The sequence below is a fragment of the Synchiropus splendidus genome, chromosome 7 (assembly GCF_027744825.2).
Source record: "Synchiropus splendidus isolate RoL2022-P1 chromosome 7, RoL_Sspl_1.0, whole genome shotgun sequence".
Lineage (NCBI taxonomy): Eukaryota > Metazoa > Chordata > Actinopteri > Syngnathiformes > Callionymidae > Synchiropus > Synchiropus splendidus.
Window position 1 is genome coordinate 22059571 of NC_071340.1, and position 15724 is coordinate 22075294.

The 15724-nt window shown below is 45.8% G+C and overlaps 1 protein-coding gene across 3 annotated transcripts in view; it reads right to left on the reverse strand.

Moving 5' to 3' along the window:
* Positions 1-1538: 1538 nt before the first annotated feature.
* The window catches only part of LOC128762258 (probable E3 ubiquitin-protein ligase HECTD4), a 32316-nt gene continuing 18130 nt past the window's right edge, over positions 1539-15724 (reverse strand). For all 3 annotated transcript variants that reach the window (XM_053870366.1, XM_053870365.1, XM_053870364.1), the window contains exons 40-76: positions 15556-15691; positions 15296-15478; positions 15037-15201; positions 14778-14947; positions 14534-14649; positions 14368-14471; positions 13864-14025; positions 13641-13789; positions 13444-13523; positions 13096-13259; positions 12795-13032; positions 12584-12720; positions 12393-12519; positions 12080-12217; positions 11866-12002; positions 11602-11762; positions 11348-11529; positions 11062-11267; positions 10858-10988; positions 10593-10798; positions 10308-10487; positions 8164-9554; positions 7876-8083; positions 7588-7811; positions 6720-6865; positions 6535-6638; positions 6324-6447; positions 5935-6125; positions 5649-5795; positions 5455-5574; positions 5228-5383; positions 5050-5153; positions 4238-4459; positions 4000-4166; positions 3747-3942; positions 3227-3449; positions 1539-2910 (exon numbers count right to left, since the gene is read on the reverse strand). In XM_053870366.1, coding sequence (XP_053726341.1) covers positions 2774-2910; positions 3227-3449; positions 3747-3942; positions 4000-4166; positions 4238-4459; positions 5050-5153; positions 5228-5383; positions 5455-5574; positions 5649-5795; positions 5935-6125; positions 6324-6447; positions 6535-6638; positions 6720-6865; positions 7588-7811; positions 7876-8083; positions 8164-9554; positions 10308-10487; positions 10593-10798; positions 10858-10988; positions 11062-11267; positions 11348-11529; positions 11602-11762; positions 11866-12002; positions 12080-12217; positions 12393-12519; positions 12584-12720; positions 12795-13032; positions 13096-13259; positions 13444-13523; positions 13641-13789; positions 13864-14025; positions 14368-14471; positions 14534-14649; positions 14778-14947; positions 15037-15201; positions 15296-15478; positions 15556-15691 — 7132 coding nt within the window. In that variant the 3' untranslated portion in view covers positions 1539-2773. The remainder of the gene's footprint in view (positions 2911-3226; positions 3450-3746; positions 3943-3999; positions 4167-4237; positions 4460-5049; positions 5154-5227; positions 5384-5454; positions 5575-5648; positions 5796-5934; positions 6126-6323; positions 6448-6534; positions 6639-6719; positions 6866-7587; positions 7812-7875; positions 8084-8163; positions 9555-10307; positions 10488-10592; positions 10799-10857; positions 10989-11061; positions 11268-11347; positions 11530-11601; positions 11763-11865; positions 12003-12079; positions 12218-12392; positions 12520-12583; positions 12721-12794; positions 13033-13095; positions 13260-13443; positions 13524-13640; positions 13790-13863; positions 14026-14367; positions 14472-14533; positions 14650-14777; positions 14948-15036; positions 15202-15295; positions 15479-15555; positions 15692-15724) is intronic.

Here is a 15724-nt window from a genome sequence, read left to right on the forward strand (position 1 = left end):
CATTGCTTGCTACTGCCACCTGCTGACCCACTGAGGACATTGCTGCCAACACTATTTTAATACTAAGAATCCGATTTTTCAGATGAACATGAATTAAAAATATTTACTGTACAACAATAACAACAACAACAACAGTAATAATAATAATAGTAATAACAACAACAACAACAACAACAATAATAATAATAATAATTTTAACCATTATTATTACCATTATATACTTATTATGTTTGTTTGTTTGTTTTTTCACACCATTGATATGTATTAGTATTTGAGAGGAATGTCATTTATCATCCATTATACATATTATATAATAGTGATTATAGAGGAGTGTACTGACCCTTAGGATCATACGCTGCCCTTGGAATAGCTGGCATTTGCTAAAAGGTTGGTGACCCCTGATCTAATATAATATAATATAATATAATATAATATAATCTACACTTGGAAAACGTTTCATGTAAGAAAAGATTTGCGAGTAAACTGATTTAACAACAGAATAAAATATTTGAACGGTACCACACTCATACTCAGAAGTTATTAAGTTAATGTTGTTATCTTTTAAATTCATATTATCATAATTTCAGCACCTATTGTGAGCAAAGGTGAGAGTTTCCGGGTGTGAACTCAACAGGCCGCATGGTGCTTTGACAGTGTTTGCGGGAGCCTTGTCACACCAAACACCTCTGTGTCTACTGGGGGACAGTGGGGACGTGGCTCTTTTCCACACTGGCCATTGGTGTTGGGGTTGTTAAAACGAAACAGGGGAGCTGATGTCACGCGCAGAAGAGGCAACTGAGCCCCTGAAACTGACCCAACATTCCAGGGACAGAAGTGTCTGTCCTCATCTTCCGCTTGAGAGGATTGAAAATCACATTTAAAACCAAGAAAACAAAAGTAGGAAAACTCATTTCAGGGCGGTTATAGAATCCCATTCCATTTGTGAGGGTCACAAATAGGAGGTCAGGGGTGACTCCTGAGATCCAGTTGGAACCGGTCTGACCCAGCGGTTCCTGGATTTGTAAGGTGTCTGGTTTGCCGGCTGCAGTGATGTAACTCAGCAGTCGGTCACACGGTGGTATTACGTAAAAACACACACAAACATTCTTCATGGTCAACATTCCTCACCAGGAGGGGCCACAAGCACAAAGAGCATCAAGACTGGGCCCCAATGAACCTCCTACAAAAAGTTAAAATTGGTTCAAGGACACAACAAGAACAAGGTGGAGAGTAACTAAAATAGTTTCTCTGTATTGTGTAGCCCACTTTTACAACAGGACGTTAATGTGCGAAAACGCTGTTGTACTGTATAAGGTTGACAACGATAGCACTAAATAACATTCTTTCATTTTAAAATGTTATATACACTAACCTCCACACCAGCGGTGAATTTGAAATTTGGTGAAGTGAGTAGCACCAGAAGTTAAATAACATAAAATTGAACGTATTAAGAGACTCAAATTCAGACATTAATTTATGCAAATAAACACTTATAAATAAAAATATAAAAAAAAGAGGCTGGATTCGTACATGAAGACATTTCTTTATTGGGACACTGAAACCTCAAACCTTGTCCGATTCTTTACATCTCTTCAGTCCATCTCAGATATGGTACGTTTCTGATGTGCAGAGGTAAGACAATAAAAGTTAAGTTAATGCAACCATAAATAATTGTAATAAATATCAAGTAAATGTACAGCACATAACTGTATAGCAACACCTCTCTATATTGGACGCGTCCTTTCTTTTTCCTTTTTTTCTTGTCTTTTCTTTGGGACGACGTCCGGGTCTCCCAGAGGAGGGAGGAGAACGCAGAGCCTCCCTCTTAGCAGCGGTTTGTCCCCCATTAAAAGAGCCAAATCAAAGGAAGTCACGAGCAAACAATCTAAACAAGCGTGAAATATCAGCTCTCTTTGTTCAAGTGCAACTTAAACTCAATTAAAAAAAAAAAAGAAATCTTTCTTTTCTTTAAAGAGTTGCACAAACTAGAAAGTAAAACAGCAACAGGGCTTTCATAAAAACTGCAAACATAATGTATTTACATTTTCTTTTCTATTTAATCATTTTTACAGCAACATAAAAGTTTTAACAGAAAAGGCAGAACTGAGGAGAATCCGCTGCCCCTCCCCCGGGGTGTGTAGGTTCGGGGAGATTTGTTACACATTCAGTAGCAGAAGCACACGAGCAGCTCAGACGTCGTCTCGTCACACGAGGCGACGCAGGTTTCACAAACCTGGAATTCACACCCGAGTCAGCAGAAACTGTCTGATCATCATCATCATCCACACTGCTCCAAAGACGGCAGGAGACACGATTCATACTATATTTCACTGCCTCTTTTCAGGTAAATGTTGAGTTCCACTGCAGTTGGCGTCGGCCCAGAGGGGAGCCGAACCCACGTGATGTAGAAACTGCATGAGAAAGTCGTCGTACCTCCTGGTTCGAGCCTCCACACTGAGGCCTCGCAGCAAAGTTCAGAGTGTTAAAGAGTAGAATCCTTCACAGCAGAGTCAACTCAGACGTAAAAACTTCAAAAAGCTAGTGCAAGTATAAACGTTCTGGCCGAATCGGACTCTAGATTCAAAAAGGAATAGAGCTCCATCTCAAATGAGATAAATAAATACTAATTATCCCTAAATTTCCTGAAAGAAAAAGCAGAATCATCAAAAAAAAGGAAGTTTGTGCAAACTATTAAGGAAGGGCTCATGTGGAAACATGCAAATCAAGACAAAGTAAAGGCCGTGGGAAGTCCGGATCTCAGACTGACTCTGGTTCAACCGCTCAGCGGGTCTTCGCGGTAGTGGATGGCGTAGCGTAGTTTGTCCAGCATCACGTCCAGAGAAGTGTACTGGGGCAGCTTCACCATGAACATGCAGGTCTCCACACGGATGTAGCGGGAGTCTGGTTGGCCTGCACCGACGTGAAAGAACATTCAGCGAGTCATTCAAATATCTTTGCTGAATCCAGCATTATTACACAAGGTAAAAGCTACGCTCATTTTCCAAACACACAGAAAATAAACAACACAAGTGATGGGCTGATAAGGTTTCATGACTCAGAGCCACTAGGTGGCACTCTCTGCTCTATAATCTTCAACAACTACATCAGTGAAACCTCAAATTTTTCAAACCGAGAGTGCCACCAGATGGTCTCTGGAAATGAGGGCACTGTTTCATGAAACCTCATGGCAACTTTTATTCTACGTCTGCTTCCAAGCTATCTTTACCTGCAGCTCCGTCAGGGGGCGCTATCTTCATCGGGTACGGGGGAACGTGCGCCGTGTCCGGCCCGCCGTCTTTGCAGGGGCAGGTGAAGGGGATGCGCTCCTGGTTGCAAGCGAACTTGATGAACTTGCAGAGCTCTTCCTGAGTGAACATCTCGAGTGCCGTCCAGAAGAACTCGATGTGCTGGTCCGTCTCCATCAGACCCACTTGGTACATGGTGTGAGCCTGCGCAGGCAGAATCAGGAAAAAAGATTCAGCAACCTTCAAAGCGCCACACCTCCACAAGTGATGGACAGATGAGGCTTCATGACACAGTATTGAAGGGTTGAGGAGGTTTCATGAAACAGCGTCCTGATTTTCAGAGGCCACCAGATGGCGCCGTCTGCTGTAAAATGTTTGGACTTGAACAACTGAATGACACCTCACATCATATCTAAATCAAGAGCGCCATCTAGTGGCCTCTGAAAATCAGGACACCGTTTCATCAACCCAGCACTACTGTGCTCACCAGTGACCACTGACCTTGAGGAACTCCAGGTTGATGAACGGCAGCCCACAGGTGCGCAACTCCATCTCCACGGGGCTCAGCATGGTGAGCAGCTGCAGCGGGATGATGGAGCCCAGCCCTGCTCGCACCGCCGTCATGCACTCCACGTTCTGCAGCTCCCGCAGGCGCAGGCTCCGCACCGCCCTGGCGTACACCTCCTTGTTCTCCCAGCTGTGGCACAGGTGTCGTGAGCGACCACATGACTCCCAAATCATCCACAGGTCATACCTGACGGTGAGACTGCGCCCTCCCTGGCAGAGCTCCACCTCTTCCCCCGTCATGGTGACGTAGGTGAAGGTGCAGCACGGTCGACTGGGAGATTCCGGACTTTCCCCTGAATGATGCTGAGAGGAGATCTCGGCACACAGAGCCTCCAGCTCCGACTCATCGGTCACCTGAGTCGACAGCACATTGTCAATCACAAGACTCTAACAAGCACCTGGGATTGATAAAGATTTACATTTACATTTTCAAACTTTTTGACGTAATTGTAGGTAAGAACGTCGGCCTCTTGAAGGTCCTGCTCCGGGTCCAGCGACTCATCCACCAGACCTTTCCAGAAGCAACCGAGGAGGTCCAGAGGAAGTGGCACGTCGGCACGGATGGCGATGCCCAGGAGTTGACCGAAGAAGTGCAGCAGCTGCTCTTCGGCGTAGCTGATTGGACAGGGAGTCAGGGTGTACTTCCCCTGAGGAGGAGGCAGACGTGTCACATGACCAGCTCAACCCCACACAGACCCACCGTGAACATCTCAACAAGGAGGTCTGGGGCCGCAAGAAAAAAAAACAATGGCTGAATATTATCAAACTACAACAAGTTAGTACATTTCCACCATTACAAAACATTGGGAAAAAAAAAACAGAGTTTCAGCTTATTCAACTTTTGTCTTTTTTTCCTTTGGATGTTGAAATAAAATATTCTAAAAATCTAAAAATGAAAAAAAGAAAACCTTAAAATGTTTTATTTATGAATGCATTTTTTTAAAGGTCTGGTAGCCATCACTCAACATCATTTCCGAATCCATAAAATGTGATTTCATAAATGAAATACCTGCAAATTCAATATAAACAAATGACAAACAACCATTAACAGAAAATGCATCACATCCTTGACCTTAATAACATTATTTACAATCTATTTCGATTCTCCAGTTGATGTCAGTCTGTCCGACATACAATCAAAATACACTTGGCTTCAAAGCTTCAAGTGTGGAAGATAATGCCAGAAGCACACACACATTCAACACCACAAAGGCCAACATAAATGGGTGAGTCATACCTTGTTGCGATTGGCCGCAGAGCTCGGGCAGGGCAGCAGCAGTGAGAGAGCTGAGCTCTGCAACTCCTTGCACACCTGCCACAGGAAGTGTCTGAAGGAGCCACCTGAAGAGTCGAGCAGAACATTTTTGAAATTGAAGCGAAAGGAACAGCAAGAAAAAAACAAAAGCAGGACGTACTTGTGCCATGAACTTCCTCTCCAGTGAAGCGGATGTTGAAGGCGTAGGTCGGGTCGCCTCCGCTGGCCAGTTTGACACACAGCTGCGAGGACGGGATGCAGGCCAGCTGCCGAGCCGCCTGACAGAAGTATGTGTTTTCCGACGACCTGATTTCACCTGAAGGACAACAAAAATGTTTCAAAAATGGCATCCACATTAAGCTGCAGCACACTGAAAGCAGTGCCGACCTCCAACGATCTCCAGCGGGTCCAGCGTGATCTCCGGCGCAGCGTGGTCGGCCGTTCGCTGCACAGTCGTGTTCAGCACCCGGTTCATCACCGTTACTTTGGTGTCGTAGAAAATGAGACCTGCGACACAAACGGCTGTCATGAGTCTCCACATCCCAGAGAATCAAAGCATCATGAGGACCTCTCTTGCTCACCTTTGGCTTCACTTATTAGCGCTGCTATGCTGTTCTCATAGGTGTGCGTTTGTCGCTGCTCCACCAGCAGCAGGAAGAAGCTCTCCAGAGTGTTGTTGAGAGACTGCAGCAAGGCGAAGCGCAGGCGCAAACTCTCCACTGGAACACCTGTGAAGGTTTAGAAAAGGAAAAAAAACACACCAAGACCAGTTCAGAATTGTTCCAAAGATGACAAAGTTCAACTGATCTTCTCGTGCACTTTACAGTAACAATAAAATCACGCTTCGCTCCTGCACATTACACTCACTGAGCAGGCATGTTACTCGTGGGTCAGCGATGTCGCTGGTGTCCAGGTAGACCTCATGAGGGTGCAGTCGGGCAGGTGTTATCGCCAGGTGACGACACAGTCGGTTGATGTACTGGACCAGCGCCACATCCATCTCCAAGGTCCACTTTCTGCAGGCCTTTTGGGCGTGACGCGTGTCAATGCACGTGCACCTGTTGAAAAGGAAGAGCTAGTCATAAATGACGTGTCATAAACGCACTCTGACATGTAACTGGTCATCGGTGAACATTCTAGTGCCTCTATAATAAATACAGTATGTATACACTAGCTTTTACCACGAGCCATAATAATAGGTTATGTCACTGAAATGTGTGGAAAAAGGCTTGGAGTCGTATAACTGAAGGTCTCACCTGTCAAAGTGGAGGTCATAACCGCATGCCAAAATGGCCCTCCAGACGCTGCGAATGTCCTGTTTGGCACGGTCCACTGCAAACTTTTGAAAGCCCTCCAGAGTCAGGAACTTCTCTTCTGGAACTGAAAACAAAGGCAGCGAGATTTAAGACAGCTGATCTCAATGGTCCACCAACTGATCCAACAATTGTTACTCAGCAGGACACAGACCATCCGTTTTTTTTGCAGGAGATTTCTCGACATCCTTCTCCTCCGGTCTTGATTTTTCAGGAGATTTTGGTTTCAGGACTGCCTTCTTCTCACTTAGCGCCGTCCTGAATAACACAAGGAAGTCACATTTGTGAGTCTTTTTCATCCAAATACATCAAAACAGTTGGAATTTCACAGAGACGTACCTGACACTGTTGAGAACAGATTTTTCTTTGGTGGGAGGCTTGGTTATTGGTCTTTTCGTGCTTACCACTTTGCCCTGGTGCTGCTCCTTTCCTGCCTTGCTATATTTGTTTTTATTGGGCTTAGGAGTGCCATACTTCCTCAGAATCTGCGAGCAAGAAAAAGTCAGCATCTGTATGGCTCATTGTAGGAAACAGGAGTCGAACTCAGGCCAAAATGTTTAACACAGGCCAGAGCAGACGTATATCTATCACGGCTGGGAAGTCCAGTATTAGTCGCATCCAAGAGCATTATACAACGTGATGTCATAACCAAAACAATTAGACTAGACTAGATTGTGATGAAAGAAAAAAAAAAAGTACAAAAATGTCGACTGGCGACTTGGACCGTAATACATTTGCAGTTATCTTAATATTTATATATTTATTTGAATGATTATTTTTAATAACATTTTTTGATCGCTTCATTTTTGTCATCTTTCCTCTGGGTGTTCAATGGAAATTTAGAAATTACAAAAAGAAAAAAGAAATACTAAAAAGAAGTTATAAGAAAAAAAAAAACTATAAAGCTATTTTGTTTCATCACCAAAGAATTATAGTAGTATGAGTCACACGTCAATATGACGGATATAGAACTCCTTATGCTATTCTACTGTTTGTCTGGTTGTTGATTGATTCTAAACAGATGAAAATAAAAACAAAAAATAAGAAATAAAAAAAATAATTTTCATTTAGAAACTGCTTTTCTGCTGTCCTGAAACTTTATAAAAACTAATGTGTCCTGTACTGGGTTAACACCATTGTGACAACAGTGTAAAAAGAAACAAAAAAAGCCTTCAAGAATGAGTTTAATTTATTTTTTTTTATTTACCTGAGTGAGTTGGTCCTCCAGAACCTTCTTGGGTGGTCTGACGTTGGTGAAGAACGTGTGCAGCAGGTTTCCAGGCGTCTGGGCGTTGATCTGCTCTTTGCTGAGGTAAATGTCAGACACTTTGACCGGCTTGGTGGGAGTGAGGCTGAGCATCTGCTCCGAGTGCACGCAGCTCTTAAAGATGTCCGTCAGCACATCTCTGGCTCCAGGGACGAGCTTGTCACCTGGAAATGTCATTGGAATTATCTCTTATAGATACAAAAAAAGTCATCTCAATGGAACACAAACCTCGAAGCGACTTGTCCAGGAAGTAGTCCTCCAGCGCCGAGCTTCCCTGGGTGTCGAACAGACTTTGGTTGACGCTGGAGGCGGTGAGGATCTCCTCGTTGCTCAGCTCCATCAGCTCCTCTTCACCTTCCAGACTGGACAATCCGATCAAGTCACTGCTGTTGAAAAGACTGGCGCGGATTTTTTCCACCTTGGCTCGAGAACGAACCTACAAGAACGTAACAAAGATAAACAAAATGAAAAAAAAAGCTTAAATTCTTCAATATTAACCATTTGAACTAGACCCACCTCGATGACAGCGTAGCCTTTGATGGGTCGGGCTGCGACCACGTTGCTTTCCTGTGAGGTAACCGTGTGCATTGAACCTCCATCTGACAGAGAGGGCGTCTCTGCACTGTCCAAAGGCTCCCCTAGGCTCCCCAGACTGCCCAGGCTGCCGGTGCTGCACAAAGACGTGTCTAAACTCTCCTGGCTGGAAACAGTCTGGGGGTCTTGGGTGCCCGGTTGAGCACCAGCAGAAGCGGTTGCAGCTGCTGGGGTGACTGCTGGAACAGACAGCATCTCTTGATCCACAGAAAGTTCACTGGCAGTCCGGGAGACTCCCTGAGAGGAGCTGCAGATGGAGGTCTGGCTGGTGGAGGCCGAAGCGCTCACACTCATCGCTGGGGTGACACTGCTGGAGCTGTCTGGGCTCTCAGGACCTCCGGTGTTGGGGAATGGTCGTTGCTCTGAGTCAACTTTGCCATCCTGAGGACTGGAAACGACTCCAGCTTTGGCTTTCTTTGGGTCCTCTTCTTGCAGAGGGATGAATATTTCGTCCTTGAAGAGCCCTCCGTGTGCATTGCACGCCCTCCGGATGGCATTTCTCACAACCGCCTCCTCCAGGTGCGTGGGGATACCTGAGAGCACCAGAAGGCGACTGTGGGCGGTCGGACCCACGAGGGCTTGGCAGGCATCAGTCACGGCATCACTGGTGACACTCAACCCATGTGGGTCCTTGTTAGCCAGATGTCTGAGGATCATCAGGAGCGTGAGGCAGCGGTGAAACCACAGCATGTCTTCAGGTTTACTCCCAGCCATGTTGAGCAGGGCGCTGTCACTCTCAGACAGCCGTGCCCCGCCACTCCCTCTCTTCCCAGAGACAGCAGCTGCCACGGCTGCGGCCGCCCGCTCACGCTTCATCTTCACCTTCTTCCTCTTAGAGAGCAAGCTGGGGCTCTGAGGGGTCTGACCCGGGGACGAGGAAGACGATGAGGAAGAGTCGCTGAGATTTGGAGCACTGGTGGAGGTCAAAGCTCCGACTGGCGATCCTCCAACATTCAGGGGAAGGGTCACCTCGGTCACAGCCAGACACACCTCCATCAGGGCATGAAAATAAGTGGAGAAGCGGCTCTGTTCCGTTCCCAGAGCCAAAGCCAGGTTTCCAGATGAAGACCCTCCAGATCCTGCGGCTCCTGAGGTCCAGCCCTGCGTCTCCCGGTCATAAAGCTTTCGGAGTTCGGTCTGCAGAGCCATGAGGACTGCCAGGCACGGGTTAAGAAGTAAAGCGATAGAGCTCGACAGGCCAGCTGGACTTTTGCGCTGCTCCAAGTGGTGGATCTTTCGCAGGAGTTCAGCCAACAGATGAAAGATGAGTTCTTTGATGGATGGAGCCAGATCAGTGGTCCAAAGTAAACCACCTACAAGAAGAGGATTCACGTTTTTCATGTGACAACATCAATTTCGGAATTTTAAAAAGTGCAATACTAAGGTAATAATAACAATAACAATAAAGGCAATACAGTGGTATTGTAGTTGTTGTCGTTATCACTACTACTACTACTAATAATAATAAAAATAATCACAATAATAATAACGGAGAAGAGGCCTATAAAAAGACTTGTGCAACATGATATTCTAGATCTTTATTACAGAAAATACCAAATTAAGCGAGTGGAAAAATATATTTCATATTGCAGTGAACTGTCAAATGTGGATTCTGATAGGCTCCAAAACTGAAATCCATTAATGTCAGGCAACATAAATAAGGTAAACAGGTATGTCAAATAACTTTAAATGGTTGTGAAAAGGAATGAGAAGCGGCATTTATGCAGCTGAGGTAGTGTGGCCCGCGCCACATTTGGCCATAAAACTGAAACATGTAGACATGATTGATGACGGCGTCTTTTATTTTAGGACTTAATTTTCCCATTTTTTTGGAAAATATTTCTTGTCCCTCATAATAATTAAAAGAAAATATTCTCCGTAGTTCTTTAATATACAAATATATTATACAATATATACAATCATATTATATCATCGTTACACAATTTAATAGTTATTTGATTCTTTTGGGCCTTGGCGACTGTCACAGTATGTAATGTGGCCCCCTAGGTACCTCTGTCCATGCGGAACAAAAATCCCATTTAAAACCTGTGTTGGAATGAACTTACCCAGCAGTTCTACCACCTGCAGCAGAACAGAAGGTGGAACAGTGTCCAGCTCATCCTCAGATCGCTCGCCGTTTTCTCCCAACTTCCACGTCAACAGCTGCTCAGCGAAGGCCATGGCCAGAGGGAACTCCAGCGGCAGTGAGTGCAGTACCACAACAGCACCAGGAGGTGGCGACACACCTGCAATTAAATAAAATAAAATAAATCATTATTCTGGCTTGTGTCTACCAAAACAAGTGGGTTTGGCATACTTATAGTATTTTTCTTTTGGAATTCAACACTTACCTAGCTTGATGTGCACCTTGTCCGTAGGGATGATAACTGAGGGGTATTGGTTGGTGGTGGGAGGAGGCGTGAGGCCGGTGTTTGTCGGAGATGCATCCAGAGGGTAACAAACAGCCTCCATCAGATTGAGCTGACCATTCCGCCGTACTTTATGACCCAAGCCATACACCATGACTCGAGCCCACGGTGCCTTGTACAGGCTGGAGCTAGAAAGGATGAAGACATTGAGGATTCGAATGCACCAAAAGTCAAAACACAAACTCACTCTTTGCGACATCCCAGCTGGCTCTCTTTGCAGGACACGATTACGAACGCAGCACCAGGAAAGCTGACGTCCATGCTCACTTTGGATTCAGTCACCGGAAACTCTTCAGATGTAAACTGCTCTGGTGCATTCTTTGGTGAGGAAAAAAAAACATTTGAAGTGCTCACATGTAAAGACCAGTTTTCCTGATATATTTTTTTGTACCTGAAGGAAGCAGCAGATCTGCTTGGTGAGCTCCAGAAGACTTTCTTCCCCCTGGTGCAGAGCTCTAGTGATGGCCACTGTCAGCCACTCCCTGATGGGCTGAGTGTTGCCCTGATAGAAGAGATCAGTTGGAGAGCAGCTCTGGCCCTGGAGGTTGTGGAGCAGAGACTGGGCCAAGAGGATGGAACTGGAACTAATAGTTCCATCTGAGGAAACATTGTGAACATGAGAATCCACTGGTGACCCAAATAAAGAGCGACAGAGGAGGTTGGAGGGGAACACTGACCTGGGAGGGGTGGAGCCAGCAGTTGATTGGAGAGCAGCTGAAGATGTTCCAAAGTGATGTCACGGATGGCAGGTATGTGGAAGAGGCGAGTGAAAGTGTGTGGATTTTTCGGGGCGAAGATGTTGAGCAAAGCCATTCGGCAATAGAGCCGAGCCAAAGCACTTTCGCAGCGAAGCAGCTCTCTGAATCCAAAACAACACAAGTTCAGTGTACGCATTTCACAGCAAAAGTTGTGGTAAAGTGAACAGGCAAACCTGTGAATCTGAATGTTGCTGCTGTCCAGAGAGACAAGGCCATTCGCTGCTGTACGTCGGGAGCCAGCAGGAGGGCGCTCCAGCATTTCAATCGGATACCAATACCTAACCAGGACACCTTCACTGCGCAGGTACGTTTCCACCTGTACCAGTTCGTTCACCTGGGAACACACCCACCAACACAGCCCGTTATATTGAGCCACATCTTTCTATCGTACACCAGAACACTAAGAGGAACATAAAGTCGCCATTCAGGACACTCACAGAGTCCACATCCAGAACGACTCCATGCAATCCAAAGGTCTTCAACATGCCCCGGATTGCGAACTTGGGAAGCGCTGTTCCTCCTGTTGTGCTCGATGTATTGTTGCTGTCAGGGCAGCGGATGACCACAGTCAGGCCTATTTGGAGAAAAAAAATGATGTGACGAATTCATGACTCGCAAAAACATCTGAATGAGTCGTTCAGTATGAGTTACCTTTGCGGACTTTATCAATAGTGAACTTGTTTGCCTCGTCCTTGATGTCTTCAATGGTCGGGAGATAGAGATCACGAGGAATTCCACCATTCTCCTCGTACAGGAACTCCACAGTTTGCCGTGCAATGTCGACCATACCTGTTATTATACAACATACACAGAGAATATGTCCAGCCTAATCTTAATTTAATACAAGAGGAATGTGCTAAAATAAGGAACATCCAAGTTTAAAATGTGTTCGGTCTACAGGTATGTCTATATTCTCTGTATGCCAGGGTGAAGTTTCACTTTCCAAATAAAAAAATGCCCTCACCAAGCTGCAGGGCGCCTTTGATTTGGTCCAGGCCAGACTTTCTCTCAGCTTCATTACGGAACCTCCGACGAATGGTGGGGAACACTTTGGTCTCCCAGGCTTTCACCAGCAAAGCATAGTGGTCTTCCTGCGACCGGGAGAGTCAACAACATTGAGGACCGTTTCAAAACAAATGCAAAGGTCACACTCACTCTTGGGACATCGTCGTCATCCTCGTCGTCACTTTCATCGTCAGCGATCGGGGGAGGATGCGGGTCGGGTCCAGAGGTGACCAAGTTGTCGTAGCTCAGCTCGACCTTGTAATGGCATGAAAGGTCGCTGTTGTACTCTGCAGGTTCAGAACAAGTTTGGTTACAGCATCAGAAAGAACACAAAATCTGGGAGATAGGAAGAAAGCAGTACGTTGCTGGGAGACTGCCACTGCGGCGATCCGACATGGGGGTCCGTGTGATCCTGAGTCTGAGGTGACACTTGCCCCGGCATCGTTATCACTGTCCGAAGCCATAGCGAATGGAAGCACTTCAAAATTAGCGCTTATTTCCTCTGCCAGGTCCACACAAAGATCCGCAGCATTTCTGTGGGCCTGTCCTTCTGCATACGCAAACGGCCGACTTCCAAAGTTGGCACGGATCTTTGAGTTCTAGGAAATACTTGAATTTAATATCAAGTTTTTATATTGTTCTTTATGAAGGAGAACACTAACCTTCTTCTGAATATGGACCAGAGGCCACATTCCACCGGCAACATCATCCAGCGTGGGCCCGAGTCGCTGACCGCAGTAAGTGAAATAAACCTTTCCCTTCGGGGCCTGTCCAGGTGGAGGAGGTGTGCCTTCAGAACGCTCCCAGCCAATTCCCGCCACGTCACCTGCGATCAGTGACATAAAGGAGCCGTGTTCTTAGAAGCACCAATTGAAAGCAGCATATAAGTGAGCCATTGAAACATAAGCAAGATATGAATGAGACAGCTAAAACCCATAACATCAAATTATGGATTTCCAAACAGGTCAAATGAAAATTTAAGATTCAAGAAATGTTTTGAATTCTCTCACCAGGAAGTAGTGCCACATCCAGTCTGACACTTTTCCACTGGAGGAGACTGGAGCCATTGTAGTGAACGGCCCGACCGTTACTGACATGAACAGAGACGAGGAACACAAAGGCAACGCAAGTCAGAGCTCAGGTCAGAGGCAGATCAGTGAGAAAATAGCTCCACAGAGGAAACAGAGACAAAGAATGGGAAACACACTTGTGAAATAAACAGGTGCCAACAGGGTTTGTCCATGCGCCATCTCTTTTTTCTGCTTCTGTGGCGAAACCAAAGGACACAATGGGGCCACTGTCCTCCTCAGAGTCTCCATAAGAGACAACCTCTATTTCCCAATAAAAGGAGGGAGCCTGCAGGGGCACAAATATACAGTCAATATAGGTGTGTTTTTCTACATAAGAAAATGATGCACACAATAACATACCTGAACAGGGACAGATGAGGTAGCATAGATGAAGGTCCCTCTGGGCAGACCACCTCCAGCGCTGGGGTCAGCCAAGAACGTAACAGAGGTCAAACGAGATGAGAACATGCAGGCACGAACTGGTGGGAAGACTCGGGATGGAGACCAGGTGATTTCTTTTGGCTGTCAAAAAGAGAAAAGGTCAATTTATTGCAGCGTATGAATGAGAGGAAGGCAATGGCAAAGAGGCAGAGTGGAACAGTGGAGATGACAGGTGTGGTCAGTGACATAAGAGCAGCAGTGAAAGTGAAACTCTTTCAGAGATGAAGAGATCGATTTTCATTGGGAGCGACCAGGAAAGACTAGATTAGAATGATTGTATCATAATGACATGTCAGGGAGTCTGGGCCAAGATGGGTTTGAAACAGCGAAAGGAGAGATGATGAGAGTGGTTAAGATAGAGACAATAAGATATTTAATAATAATAAAAAAATAAGTCTCTCATCAGAGATCAAACAACTCTACCTGCCGACGATCTGTCTGCAAGGGTGGAGGTGGCGGTCGAGCGCAGTCGCGGTACAACATCCGCACTCTTTCACATTGAGATTCGACCATCCCGAGACGCTCACCTACAGGTCAGATTTATAATAATCAGTAATCCACAAGTCTTCAGTGGTAAACAGACTCTCACCAGGGCTACATTCTTGAGCGACTAGGTTGAGTACTTCAACAGCAGCAGGACACTGCTGGATGAACTCTTCACAGAAGGAGCTGTCCTCCAGCAGCTGAGCCATCACCAGACATGCCCTAGGTAGGAAAACAAATCAGTACGTAACATAAAAATGAGAAGTTAAATAAATGAAAAACGGAAACATGACAGAGAAAGAATGTAGCGCACCAACATTGAAACATTTCATCATTAGCTCAACACTGACCTGGTTCTGATTTCAGCCAGTAGGCGAACCGCTGCCATCACTGGGCTGGACCCATCCCCAGTAGCTGGTAAGGAAGTGTGAATCGAGAGACTGCCCTCTTGTGGCAAAAGCATGGACTGTACAGCTTGAACAACTTTTTCCGTGATGGAAAGCTTGTACAAGGGGAGCGCCTGGACAGTGTGACAGAACGCAACATGGCACACAAGTCAGAGAAAAGAAATGTAACTAACGCACAGCCCACTGGAAGGTTTCTTCTCACCTCAGATCTAGGTGTGCACAGACGTGATATCGGTACCGTCAGGATATCCGATGCTTTGCACGCTCTCCTGTACTCACAGGAGGGAAATTTCACAGTTGCTATTCCCTCTTGTTCGTTGATGGACATGACTATTCCCACACTGCCCAACACTCCTTTGCCCATAACCTGCAGGACAGACAGTTGTTTCCAATACAGACAACACAGAAATGTTATTGATAATGGACCAACACAGAATATACTATCACTGATCCAAACAAACCTGGACCTCCGAGCCGATCTTAATTGTTTCTTTAAAGCCTCCGAGGGCGCACAGAGCAGCAACTGCCTGTCTGCCAATAGCCTGAAGCTTTGCCAGCTTCTTGCCACTGCTGCTACCTGTCTCCAAGATAGTTTCAGCGTATTTGCCCAGTTGTGGGATGAACATCAGTGCACGGGACAGAACCTACCAAAAAGAATATAGATTTGTCAAAAGGGAGGTAATTTTTTTTTTTTTTTTTTTAAAGAATAAAGTCCAGATACCTTTTCAGCTGTGCTGGTCCAAATCTGAGCAGTGTTGGACTCAGGAGCGGTGAGCAGGCTGTGCAGCAGAGCAATGACCTCAGCAGCCATACTGTTGGCAACATGGCCACTGATGAACGGTCTAACAGGATCCGACCTATCCAAAGCAAAAACAGTAATCAGCTTTTGA